This window comes from Amblyomma maculatum, chromosome 3, assembly GCF_055883805.1.
Source record: "Amblyomma maculatum isolate TAMU_Amacu chromosome 3, ASM5588380v1, whole genome shotgun sequence".
Taxonomy (NCBI): domain Eukaryota; kingdom Metazoa; phylum Arthropoda; class Arachnida; order Ixodida; family Ixodidae; genus Amblyomma; species Amblyomma maculatum.
Window position 1 is genome coordinate 217,118,953 of NC_139346.1, and position 13,149 is coordinate 217,132,101.

The 13,149-nt window shown below is 45.8% G+C and overlaps 1 protein-coding gene across 1 annotated transcript in view; it reads right to left on the bottom strand.

Annotated features, from left to right (window-relative positions):
• Positions 1-1,477: 1,477 nt before the first annotated feature.
• The window catches only part of LOC146197712 (uncharacterized), a 36,918-nt gene continuing 25,246 nt past the window's right edge, over positions 1,478-13,149 (bottom strand). Inside the window, exons 4-5 of the mRNA XM_084596509.1 lie at positions 8,231-8,504; positions 1,478-1,507 (exon numbers count right to left, since the gene is read on the bottom strand). Coding sequence (XP_084452635.1) covers positions 1,478-1,507; positions 8,231-8,504 — 304 coding nt within the window. The remainder of the gene's footprint in view (positions 1,508-8,230; positions 8,505-13,149) is intronic.

Genomic DNA, 13,149 nt, shown 5'->3' on the forward strand with positions numbered 1-13,149 from the left:
TCAGCCACAACAACAAACATCACGCACTTGTGGCGTTGGGCGATGGTCAATCAAAACATGCCCATAACTGTGGAACGCCCTCCGGCATGCGTACCTCGTGCGATCTTGATAAAATTGAAATAACTACGGGCTTCTGTAAACTGGAACGTTACGCCGTCCCCATAAGGCTCCGCAGTACTTCCAAAAATGAGTCACAGTTTTGCTGTCACCTTGAAATGTAGCTCAGCCAAGCACAGAGTTTAAGCTCGAGGGAAAGGTGTCGTATATACTGGTTCTTATTATGGCGTCAAAAGTGGCAGAACAAAACAAGTTATTCGGTTTCTAAAGGCATTTAAATAGTTGCCCAAATTCCTCATGAATATCTCAGTCAGATAAGTAGAATTCTTAATTTTCATCAAAATAAGCAGCGCAGCGACATTTGCGTTTGGTATACCAGTTAAAAATAACCCGCAGAAATGCCACTAGATTTATGCAGTATATAAGTGTATACGTTTTATCTAAGCGTCCACAAAGGCGATTGACAATGTTGTTAAATATTCAATTTTCTACGAATTCAGACTGCGTTTAAATATATTTTACCAAGCCATTTTTCTTTTTAGATTTCTGATGCCTCACAGGACGACGATACATTCAATTGAAAAAAAAAAAAAAAGGTGGGTGAAGAGGCGTAACACCGAAAGTGTCTTTCTTATAACCTTGTCAAATATTTCCTATTTCACGACATAAGTCTCTAATAATGAATCTACCCCGATATCTTCTCTGTTTATTTTTGTAGGGACGTTCCATACAGGAGATCAGACCTACATGAAAGACACCCGTTCAGAGCATGTTTTAAATGAATGAACAGCACTGATCAGTGGCTTTTGTATATATGACAGGCTGGCCATAGGTTTAAGAAATTTCATACGCAGATGAACCCGACCGATTGAAAATTTTTGTCGCGGGAAGAAATAAATAATTATCGACGACCCAGCCTGAAGCTTCTTGCAGGCTCTCTGTAGTCCTGGATCAAACATTCTGCCATCCAAATTCCTAAAAGGCACGTTCATCACCCGGTCCATCAAAGCAGCCTTGCAACGCCTAAGGGCAAGAACAGGCTTAGCTCTGCCTCTTCAGGAAGAATGCTTTTGACTGACAAAATCTGTCAGCAAGTTAAATAAACGGCATCAATACACAATTGAAACCAAAATCAGCCTTAAGGTTGATTCTGGCATGAAAAATAAATAAATAAAGAAAGCTGCACAGGTTATTGCACAAGTTTGGGAGCGGGCGTCAATGACGCGTTTTCCAGACGCGTCAGCGAAGGAATGCTGTGCGGGAGACAACACCTCCGCGACTCTCTCCCCGCAATGTCGCCGGCTCTCAAAGACTCCAAACGGGCAGCTGCCCGGACGTGTGCGTCATCGAGGTGGTGGTACAAATGACGAAGTCACGCCGACGTCGAAGAACATGAGCTGAGATGCATTCCTTCTCTCGATCACAGCCTCATGACCAGTTCCGAAAGCACCTGCAAGCAGCACGATGCGGATAAAGGCGATGTTTCAGGTGATCGCGTTTAAACACGTACGAAGAAATAACATGTACGCACTTTGAATTTGCACATGAAAGCGCAGAGTAATTGAAATTCGCGGCATTGCTTTGTAGCCGTAATCCTTGAATGTATATAATTTTTGAATTTATGAAAACGATGTGGATTAAGGTTGCATATTTTAAGAAATTTTCTATCGTAGGGCTGAGCAGGAGAAGGCGAGGTGTTCTAGGAAATAGAGCTATACCTTGCAAACGTGTATTGTATTTGTGCTGGTTTTGCAGTATGCCTTTGTGAACTACCCTCAAGTCGCTGCGTAAATCTACGATAAACGAACTTTCATGCTTAAACTTAATATTGATCTACCTTTTATCTATCCAAGAAGTCAACACAAAAAGCATGGTCATCATTATGATTATTTTTAATTGTAAGTTTTCCGTTGTAATGCGCTGTTGTCAGGTTTGCTTTTGGCCCAGGCCAAAACTGAACGCGCTCAACCTTACTGCTTAACGCCTCATAGCAACAGGCAATGAGAAACGCAGTAGAGTAGGGCTGCAGAAATTCTATTTCATCTCAGGTTAGAGAAAGGCTCACCGTTTTGGGATCCTGGAGATTGAAATCAATAAATGAAAGCCTCAACCTCAGCGCAATGAGCATTCGATATATCATATTGTTCACTAAGCAAACACTCTACCCACAGTCGAAGCATCGTGATATCTGCGCATTAGTAAACGCTGGCGATCAACCACACCATTAAATTATGGTTTATTGCTAATGACAGCTTTGCACCCGCCAAGATGCTTTTTTTTTTATTAATTTCCCTTTTGTTGTGGGTGCAACCGTTCGCTCGTTCTTAAGTTACTCGCGCTCATGTAGCACGTCTTTATTTATGCATAAGTTTAACCTGCAGCATGTTGGCGCGACATCTTGCACTGGAAATAACGTTTCTACAGACCTTTTGCGGTGTGACTAGGAATTTTGCAGTTACTTTTTCTTTATCTGCATATCTTCACATGCAAAAAAAAAGAAAAGAAAAAAAACGACGAAAGTTACCAGCGTACTGCCAAACCCTTGATTGTAAGTGAAATGGTGGGCGTATTGAAGATGTGTTTGCTATTTCGTCCTATATATAGTTTTAAGCTGTCATCAAGTAAAAATACATCTATGAATGATATAACTAAAATATATAAACCCATTTGGTAACAATGGGCCATTATTTATTTATTTATTTATTTATTTATTTATTTATTTATTTATTTATTTATTTATTTATTTATTTATTTATTTATTTATTTATTTATTTATTTATTTATTTATTCCACACTGCAGACCTTGGTCAGGTCCAAGCAGGGTGGTAAGATACAATATTACAAATAAACAAGGCATTAATAAATGGGAGCAGGCAACGGCGAGTCATTTCAATCTGCTATAGTTCGGGGGAAAAACGAAAACTTGAATAAATCTGTCTGTGCAAAAAAATGTGTTAGTGAATAAGGATGATGGTGTCGAGTAAGCCTAGATGTTGAAAGAGATGAGTAAGATGAAGAGTTAAATGCTAAATTTCCATTACAAAGCATGGATCCCGGGTTCGATTCCGATCGCCAGCGGCTGCGTTTAGATGGAGGCGAAGTGAAGAGGCGCCCGTGTGCTGTGTGATGTCAGTGCACGTTGTTGCAGTTTCGCATAGGAGTCTGCAATAAGGAGGACGAGGAGAAACAAGTGGTTTGAGGGGAGTGCGCGAGGTAGAGACTGAGCGCCATGTTTGGACATCGATAGCCAGAAAAGTCTGGTATTAAACGCAGTGTAGAGGTATCCTGGTGTCCGCCCTGTTGAAACCCGGGAGGCTAATGTAAGCTCCTCCATTGATCCTTCCTGGAGGTTGCAAGAGGAATGACAACGGCCCTCCAGGAAGATACCAGGAGCTCCGCCATCGAACCCTACCGGACAGAGAGAAGAGGGTGGCATCGAGACACCGTGGACCGCATCAAAAGGAAACGCTATTCCAACGAGCTTTTCTGACCCGACTGTTACATCAGGCAAGATAACTTTTGAATTAGAAAGCAGTAAATATTCTTGCGCTAAAGCTTATTCAAGTGAGACTAGAAGCATGCAACGATGACTTGCGCGTACTGAACGAGAAGCTGCAGGCTTTTAAAGGCGACGTTTGTACAGAAGACGCCGCAGCTGCACTAGAGTATATGAGAAAACTGCCGCACAGACAATGACGCTTCTCTGTCACCACATCGAGACCCTTCAGGTGCCTGCTCATGCTGCCAATAGCCATTGTTCTACGAAGACAGCAGTTTTGCCGGAGATTTTCGTCGAATCACCTTTCGATTTAACCATTGTTTCGGTAACTGAGCTTAAAGAAAAACAAGTCCAAAGTTCCACCGCGGCGCCATTATCGGAGGAATCTGATTACACCGAGACATCGCTCAGAATCATGGATAAAAGTAATAACTTTATGCGTGCCCAGGACGATTCCGTCAGTGACCGAGGAGCGGCTGCTGTACTGCGGAGCACACCTTTGGTAGAAGCGCATTGCAATAAAGGGCCGATCCAGGCAGAGTTATCCCGAAGTAATCAAAACATCGAGTCAATTACACGCATCCAAAGGCGGACAGATGGTTCTGGGCAGTTTACAAGCAATATTGTTTTCGGGCCGCCAACGAATGAAGACAGTGAACGAGCGCAATGTGTTGATCGTGCGCCTGACGACATACATACTGAGCGATCGCCCAAAGGAACCGGCTGCATCGGCCTGTTGAGGAACGAGACTGGCTAGGAGGAGCCTATGGGATATTGCGACCTCACTCAAGTCCCCCAGGTGTCATCAACAGCAAACAATGAAAGGGCATTCAGTGACCCTAAGCAAAACAAGAAAGACAGTGACCAGCATAGATATTCAGCCTCCCGCGAAGAGCTTCGTAGTGCAGCTTCTGGAATGTATACGCGAGAGGAAGAAGCCGCAACAGTGATTCCAGTTGACATGCCGACCCTTGTAGACACTAAGAAAGATGCGGAGGCGAGAACCGAACAGATCATCTACGATGCTATCACACAAACGCGAGACGTGTAATGCTGCAAGCGCTTGTCCAGTGCGAAAGGCTGGTGAGGAAAGAACAAATCATCGAACAGCCTGGAAACTTGTTTCACAAACACAGGAAGAAAGAAAGGCCAGTGCGTAGGAAAAGAACACGTTGAAAACCAAGAGTTGTGTTAGTGTTGTGCTGTGCTGTGCTAGAGTGTGTCTGTTTGTAAGTTGTGCCAGCGCTAATGTCAAGGATGTGTGTATGAAACTTCGCGCTGAGCTATGAACGTCCAGCACTTGAGGGTGGCATAGTACATATACTTGACTTCTACGAACCAAGGGATTGACGTTGTGTTGTGTACTGTGGTCAGTCAGCCGACGAATCATTGCAGTCTGTTGCAAATTGTATAGCAGAAGTATGCTCAAAAGAAAGTGTGTGGACCTGGTGTGTGATTCGAGTGTGTGCTGCCACGCCCTACTGGTCCATCTTGTTCTGCACTCATGGTGTCCTGTTGTGGATGTTAGAAGCGAGTCTTCGTGGAGTATCTCTACTGTCATCATTGAAGAGCTTCACGAGCGAGGTGTCAGCTCTCACTTCATAATGGTGGCCAACAAAGACCATTGATGTGCCACTATTCTAACTTCTAGCTATTGCATACCTCGGGGAGCGGAGCGTGTTGCAGATTCGCATAGGAATGTGCAATAAGAAGGACGAGGAGGAAGAAGTGGTTTGAGAGGAACGCGCGAGGTAGAGACTGCCATGTTGAGACATCGATAACCAGGAACAGTCGGGTATTAAACGCAGTGTAGAGGCGTCCTGGTGTCCGCCCTGCTTCTATACACGTTAAAGATCCCCAGGTGGTCGAAATTACTCCATATCCCTCCATTACGGCTCCTCTTTCTTTCCACGTTCACTCCCACCTTCCTTCCTCTACGGCGCGGGTTAGGTGTCCACAGAACGTGTGGGACAGACACTGCGCCCTTCCTTTCCTGTGAAGCAGCTTTATTATTATTATTATTATTATTATTATTATTATTATTATTATTATTATTATTATTATTATTATTATTATTATTATTATTATTATTATTATTATTATTATTATTATTATTATTATTATTATTATTATTATTTCACTTAATGGCTACCGTAAAATGCCGACTTCTGGGGGCAACCTTGCCCAATCATATTTACAAAATTGGTCTCTTCGTGCAACAATCTGGCTACCCCTACAGTTATGGCTAAACGGGGTTCTTTTGTTTTCTCTATACTTCTTCACCTCCCGATTGCACCGGACCACGTGTACAACAACTTGCTATGTACATACAACGTTTATTTGCATTATGTACAAGCTAAGTCAAAACTGGACGTCTTCAGGGTGCGGCCTCTCTACACGGCACCCGAGTCGCATCTCCTGGGTTGTTTCTTCCAAGTCGCGTGTCTTTTGTCCTTCCTCCTCTCTGGGTCCCCTCGCAGCTGCCCGCGACGACTGTGTTTGCATGCGCTCCAAGCCTCGCTCGCTTATCGGAAGACGCACGGCCGTCCCGAAGATCCTCCACCACTCCGAGGCGTGGACCGTGGAGTGGTGGAGGTCATCTCCATTTAACAATGGAGATGACGCATGTGCTGTATATGGAAACTCCAGTGAAACAATTGACCATATTATACTCGAATATAATGGTATCCATCCGGAAGTTGATGCGGGCGCAATCACTGTTCCTGAAGCTCTGGGGTTTAGAGATAACAGTGGCCGGGTGAATAAACCGGCGGTGGAAACTAGCAAAAAACGACTGGAAGATTGGTGGCTTAAAAGCAGAGAAGTGACATAATGTTAGTAATGTAGGAACAAAAATTTAATAAATGGAATGATGGTTTAATTAACCATTCTAAATCAATAATTAAGATATATGGAGAAAAATGAGCATGATAGCTACTGCTACCACCCCGTTTCAAAGGGGACGCTCCTATATTCCATCCCATCCATCCTTCGCCGCCCTCGAGGCGCCGGCCTGCAGCCGCCCTCTGCGCTGGGTTGGCGTTCGCCCGTGGCCATAAAACTGGGCGCACCACTCGCGCACGAAGCTCAAACACGAGTCGTCTCCGGCATTCGTTCACAAAGCCCGGTTCGAGGAATCCGTCCACGACACCTACTATAAATATCATCTTTCTTGGCAACCATTGTGTGATCTAGGAGTCTCCACTCTGCGCGTTACGTGAGCTACCCGATTTCATTCCCGCTCCTCTCCTCTTTTCTTGCTGCTGCCAAGCTTCGTTATTTTTCCTTTCCTCACTCTTCGCGCCCTACTCAGTCATCGGTCGAGATTTTTCGTTACCCTTCATGTTTAGGCTTTACTGGCAACCCCTGGCAGTATTTAACGGTCATATCGGTAGCTTTTGTTTAGAGGGACATCGCATATGGTCTCCTGCAAAATTCGCTTCCACGTTATTCCTACTTTCTCTTTCCAGGTGTTCCTAGAGCATATATCAAGTAATAATAATAAAAAAAAAAAACATATCAAAACTTTATTCACAGAGTATGGTAGCTGGCAAAAAGGAAGACATGCCTGACAAGTGTCAGCTCCCCCCCCCCCCCCCCCCCCTCTCTCTTCTTTCCATTTTGTTTGACACAGCACTCAATATGCCAGCGTACAGAAGAAAAGAAGTAGAGTACCTAAGTAGTACAGAAATAATACGCAAATTCAATAAAAAACCACATCACCACAAAGCGAAGAGTATACAGCCGCATTTAGAGAAACAACAAAAATCAACATAGAAAAAAGAATAGAAGCAGTAAAGGGTGCAGCAGAGCTCCAACTACGTTGCTTGGAGCGACAATAAATGCACAAAAATATTTTTCTAAACGTTTGCAGCGAAGAACTTTCCTTGAGCACGGTGAAAATACCAGGGTTATTGTTCAAGAAATCAGGAATCTGGTATATTAGTCTCTAGCTGTGTTATAGTTTGTACGTGTCTTTTCTTTTTTGCAGATTTCATGCCGTGTATTGTACTGATGTTCTTTGGGAATGTATTTCTGGGAAAAGGCAGCAGAATCAGACTGAATTCATTCAAAGATAAATAATACTAGTCTGTGTTTTATATTATTTATAACATTTGTGCTTATGAAAAAGTGTAGGGCATAGATAACGTGCGCTCTCAATGAGGCGGAAGGCTTTCTTTTGTAGGATATGTAAGATTGCTGTATTGATCTTTGTGGTTGTTACCCACACAAGCAGGCAGTAATGGATTCTTGAGTAATTTAGTACATGATACAGCTGCTTTTAACCAAGGAGGCAGAAGTTCCCGCAGTGTAGATATCACGCTCTCATCGGAGGCTGTCCACATGAACGGTCCAAGTTTGGTTCTCTTGGAACAAAACTCCAAGAACTTTCTCTCGCTCAAGTGTGTCCACTCTGGAATCGGATCACAGTTTCTCTTTCAATATGCTTGTTTTTGGGGCGAAGTATTATGTATGCTTAGTCTCTCTTGTATTCCATTGAAATTTAATCATCTGGAGCCATTGAGAGACTTCTGCGATATATTTGTTTTCATTTCTAACTTATCTAAGTCCTTTCCATGAAAAAAAAAATAGTTTAGTGCCATCTGCATATATTCATGTGAATTGTATAGGATACATGTCATTTATGTATAAAAGAAATGGCAACGTATGTACCTGCGGGTAGTTGTGGTCTACGGTGAGCGCCGGCAGGGACACGGTCTTGTCTCCGTCCTTGAGCGTCACCATAGTGAGGGTGGGTGGATGCTGCGCCGCTGCCAGTGCGGCCGCTGAAGAACCCGCAGCAGGGTGGACCCGCTGGCCGGTCGCCGGACAGCCACGGGATCCGAACGGCAGCAGCGGCAGCAGAGCCTCGGAGGCCGCGTTCACCATGCACGGATCTTCGCCCCTCAGCGAACGGCTCATGACCGCGGGTGGAGGCTTTTTGGGCCTGGGGAGGAGGGCAATTCTAATTTCAACCAACTATGTTTCCTTTTTTAGTCATTTTCGATCATTTTCGATCATTTTTTCAGTCACTGTCTGTACCGTGGCGACCTTCCATAGTGAGCCATTTCTATTGAAGGCAAGGCAACAAAGAGAAGAGCCAGCCGCAAGGAAGGCGTTTGGGGGAACGGAAAGAGAGACGCGTCAGTGAAGAGGAAAAATATTTCCGTGGCTCAGCTCGGCTGAGCCAGGTTATACGGAGCGAAAGATTGGTTAAACATCGTCTAGCAGCCAAAGCGGCAAGGGCGACCGGTTGGTGACCCCTCCAGCCCAATAGGGCCAGTAGCAGTCACTCTCCTCCGCTATCCGTCACGGGTTGTCTAGGCGGCGAGCGCTGTCCTTATAGGGCCAATTTGTTTTTACATACACCAGCTGCACCAATGTAGCAAAGCTCCTTCAATGACATTTTGCTACACTAGAGTAGCTGCGGTGTAGGTAATAAATATGGCCCTTATATCTAGCAAGAGTAAATAAATCACAAGGTGAACCACGCAGCACAACTTTCGAGAGCGAGCGGTCGGCGCAGCGGCTGACGTGATTGCGAAGCGCACAGCTGTGGCGGCGGCGCACCTCCGTTCGAGGCCATTTCCAAATCTGATTTCACCTTCAGCTCTGCAAGCGAGAAATAGAGCTTCGCTCCAAAAAGGAGATAACGACCCAGAAAGGGTCAGCTGAGGTACAGCATGATGCAAAGTCAGGACCTGTGGCGCAAGCACTGATCTTCCACGAACTGCAACATGTTGTACACGCCAGCCGTCAGGGCTGAATATTGGCGCGGCCACCATTCGGGCACTGAACAGTATAATCCAGGGTTGTATGACAACAACTTTATGACAACTTTTCACTGTAAAGCAGTTGCAGTTTAACCGCGCTTGACATGAACCCACTGAGATAAAAAAAAAATTGATTTCAGAATTTCGTGCACTAACACGGCTTGAAGAGGCTCGCGAAAAAAAAAAAAAATACATCAGCAGATTTTCACATTTCAAAATATGTCGCCATGTTAAAGGCAGGTGCATCAACATTTCCTCAGTCTACTTGCATTGTTCTGCCTCGTCCGATTAACGTATCGAGAAAGGGCTGCTCCTGGCCCTACGGTGTGGATGGATGGATGGATGGAGAGAATATAGGAGCGTCCCCTTTGAAACGGGGTGGTAGCAGTAGCTATCATGCTCATTTTTCTCCCTATATCTTAATTATTGATTTAGAATGGTTAACTAAACCATCATTCTATTTATTAAATTTTTGTTCCTACAATACTAACATTATGTCACTTCTCTGCTTTTAAGCCACCAATCTTCCAGTCGCTTTTTGCTAGTTTCCGCCGTCGGTTTATTCACCCGGCCACTGTTATCTCTAAACCCCAGAGCGGGTCTGGAACTAGGTCACTGCCGCTTGCGGTGGTGGCCACCATATTTTTATCCGTTGTAGGCCGTCATTGCACGCGCTACCGTTTCGGTGGTGGACGACGGCTGTTGCGACGCGCGTCTTTCTCTCCCTCTTCCCTTTCTTTCTTCTCTATTTTCTATTCTGTCCACACGAGACAGCGGTGGTGGCTCAGCTATTAACGTTTTGATGTTTTGCAGTCATTTCCACTGACATGGCGTCGCCTTCTCTTCCTGATTCTTTTGCAGTTAATTTTCCCAAATTTTTGTTGCTCTTGTTTTTCTTGCGTTTTTTTCCTTCGTTGTAAACTTGTGCTTTGACCCTAGGAAGGACTACAACATATGGAAGAAAAAAAAAAAAACTTCTTATTACTATTGACTTCATCTCAAAATTTTCTAGTAGTGAAGCTCACAAGCAAAGATTAATCGTGGCTACTTAACGCATAACTACACACTGCGCAGCAGCGTTGGACGAAATCATAAATTGCTGCGTTCTTGTGCTTTGCCTCAGGCAAGACCAGTTCACTTTTATGGAGCGGAGTATACATCCGTGCAACTTCGGTTAGGTATATTTACTGGGTGGTAAAAATGCCTAACCGGCAAACGCTCAAAATGCAAGCCTCGAAGAGAAAAATGGCGCTAGTGCTACGCAAAAAAGAAAAAAAAAAAAAACGATCTTACGCAATACGGCAATAAAGCAGGGTTTGCCTTCATTTGTCCATGCACTTCCTCCGCCGCATTGAAAAAGCTATGCAGCACTTTCCGTCAGACAACAGCGAGAAAGAATATAACGTCTTTCTAGTTGCAATCCAGATTACACGACACAATAGCTAATAACCACCAAGATGCCAAGAAAAGTGCTGCGTCAGCAGAGAAAGCAGTTAATTTTTCCTACACGCGTCAAGCTCTGTACATCTACATATTCACCGGCAGGCATTTGCGGAAATTTTGTTTTAATTTAGACTGTTGGTACTCGCGTGACAATTATTCAGCTGACAAGTCAGCTGGCCGTGCCTGCCACGGAGACGCTGTTATGCTTAGCTGAACACAAATGCTGCCTCACGTCCAGATAGCGAATTGGAATCATCGCCAGTTTGTCTCACGATGGCCTACAAAACCTCCGGTCGCATTACGGCGATGAGGAAGAAGGTAAATTATTTATGCCGCTTGAAGTAGCACTATCCCGAAATACAATGAAATAATTTCAAAACAAAAACTGGCCAAGTGGTATTGGGAATATCAGTCAGAGAAAACGGCAACCGGTGTGAAGTCTAAAAATGAAGACAGTGCGGTCATCATCATCAAGAAAGCAGGCATCAAAATGGCCGCCCGTTGAGCAAAATTGACATGCAGTGACCGACTTTAAATATAACATGTCTGGCAGTTCAGGTTCCTGTCTGTCGTCACACCACGGATTACCCGAACTCCTCTGGTCAGTATGCTTCCAGGCAACGTGAGTTCTGGTAAGGCTGACGGCCCCAAAATGACCACGCTGACAAAACCGCAGCAGCCACAAAACCCTACGAGCTCCAGTGGGCACAGATCGGATGGAGGGACAATCTCACCTTTGGCCCCGTCCTCGCTCCTGAAAGGTGCAGTTGCGAGACCCGTGAAATCGGCAAGTGACGGCGGCGACTCAACTACTAAGAACAACAGCGTAAAGCCGGAAGAGGTACCGAAATCAAATTCTGGCGACATCGTCGGCAAATACCGATCGCAGACGTCGCTCACGATGCCGCCGCTGGAAGATGACTCAGCAGGAGACAGTTCCTCTCGAGAAGAGCTCTTCAAAGACCTCAAAGGCCTGCTCGGGGAGGTATTAGCCGGCATCGACGTCGAGTGCGTGTCGAGGAAGGACAAGCAGCAAGGCCTGGTGGTGATGGATGACAGCGAACAGCACACCGTTCAGGCCTCAGAAGACAACATACCGACAGAGCTTCTGCCCATTGCTTCGGCTCCTCCTTCCGGGCGTTCCGGAAGTAGAAGGGGAAGCTGCGACCTAACGGTCCGCTTCGCCGACACCAATGGCCCACAGCCGCTAGTAGTGAGTCCGAAACCAGGCTCTAGACCGCGGAAGAAACCGACGGGCTCTGCATCGCAACCGGCTAGGAAAGGAAAGACTCAGCAACAGCAGCAACAACAGTCACAGCAGGGATCTTCGCTTTGGCCCTTCCGCCGAAGCAAGCCAAACAAGGAAGTGTCCAAGCTCAAGAACACCGAGGCTAAGCCGCAGCCAAAGTCGGAGCCAACCAGAAGAGACTCCACGGGGCTTCCGCTGACGAGCTTGGTGGATTCAGAGCTGGCAACAGCGATGGACCGTAAGATATCATGGGGCAAGGCCAAAGCGTACCCTGGCAGCGTGACCCTCTCGGAGCTCAACGATGACGGCACGGGCACGAGTAAGACGAGGTCGCTCAGGAGGATCAAGAAAAGGAAGCCGGAACCGCCACCCAAGCCCAAATCGGAAGGGGCCGCATCGCTGCTTCGGAGCATCTTGGGAATAGCGAGTTCATCGCAGAAGTCAACGCCTGTCTCGACACAGCCTCAGCCGCAACCCAAAGAAGGCGGTAGCAAGCGCACGAGACAGCACGCCGCCCCTCGTCAGCACAGTGACAAGGAGTCTGCTGGTTACTCGAAGGCGAGGAAGTCGCCGCAGCAGAAGGACCAGAAGACGGCTGGGACGCCCAAGAAGTCTCAGCCACCACTGCCCTCGCTGAAAGAAATCCCGGAGAGTCTGACTGCGGCGGAAGCATTGCGCACAGGGGAACCCGAATCTCACACCGCACACGTGCCTGATGCAAAGAGTCAACCGCATGTTTCCGCAGATACCAATGCAGTGGAAGGCGTTTTAGCTAGTACAGCTGCTAGTGATCGGTGTGCGGAGACTGCAGATGCCCTGATCCTACCAAAAAAATCTGAAGCAGAGGTTTTAGTCGCAGCTGTTAGAAGCGAGTAAAACATTGTCTTACTCCAGGGAAGTACAGTTGCTGCGTTTGTGGCTTTCATTGGTTTGTTGCGTTGTTTCGTCCACCCGGAGGGACCATAATAAATACTGTCAATTTCTTTAAATAAAAGTTGGTCACGCATGCTTGTCACAATGGTTGAAGCCGTTACAAACAACCCTAAGAGAAGCATATGAAATATGCCATACATTCTCTTCTACTTTCTTCGATGCTTTATAAAAAACACAAATAACGGTAACTAATT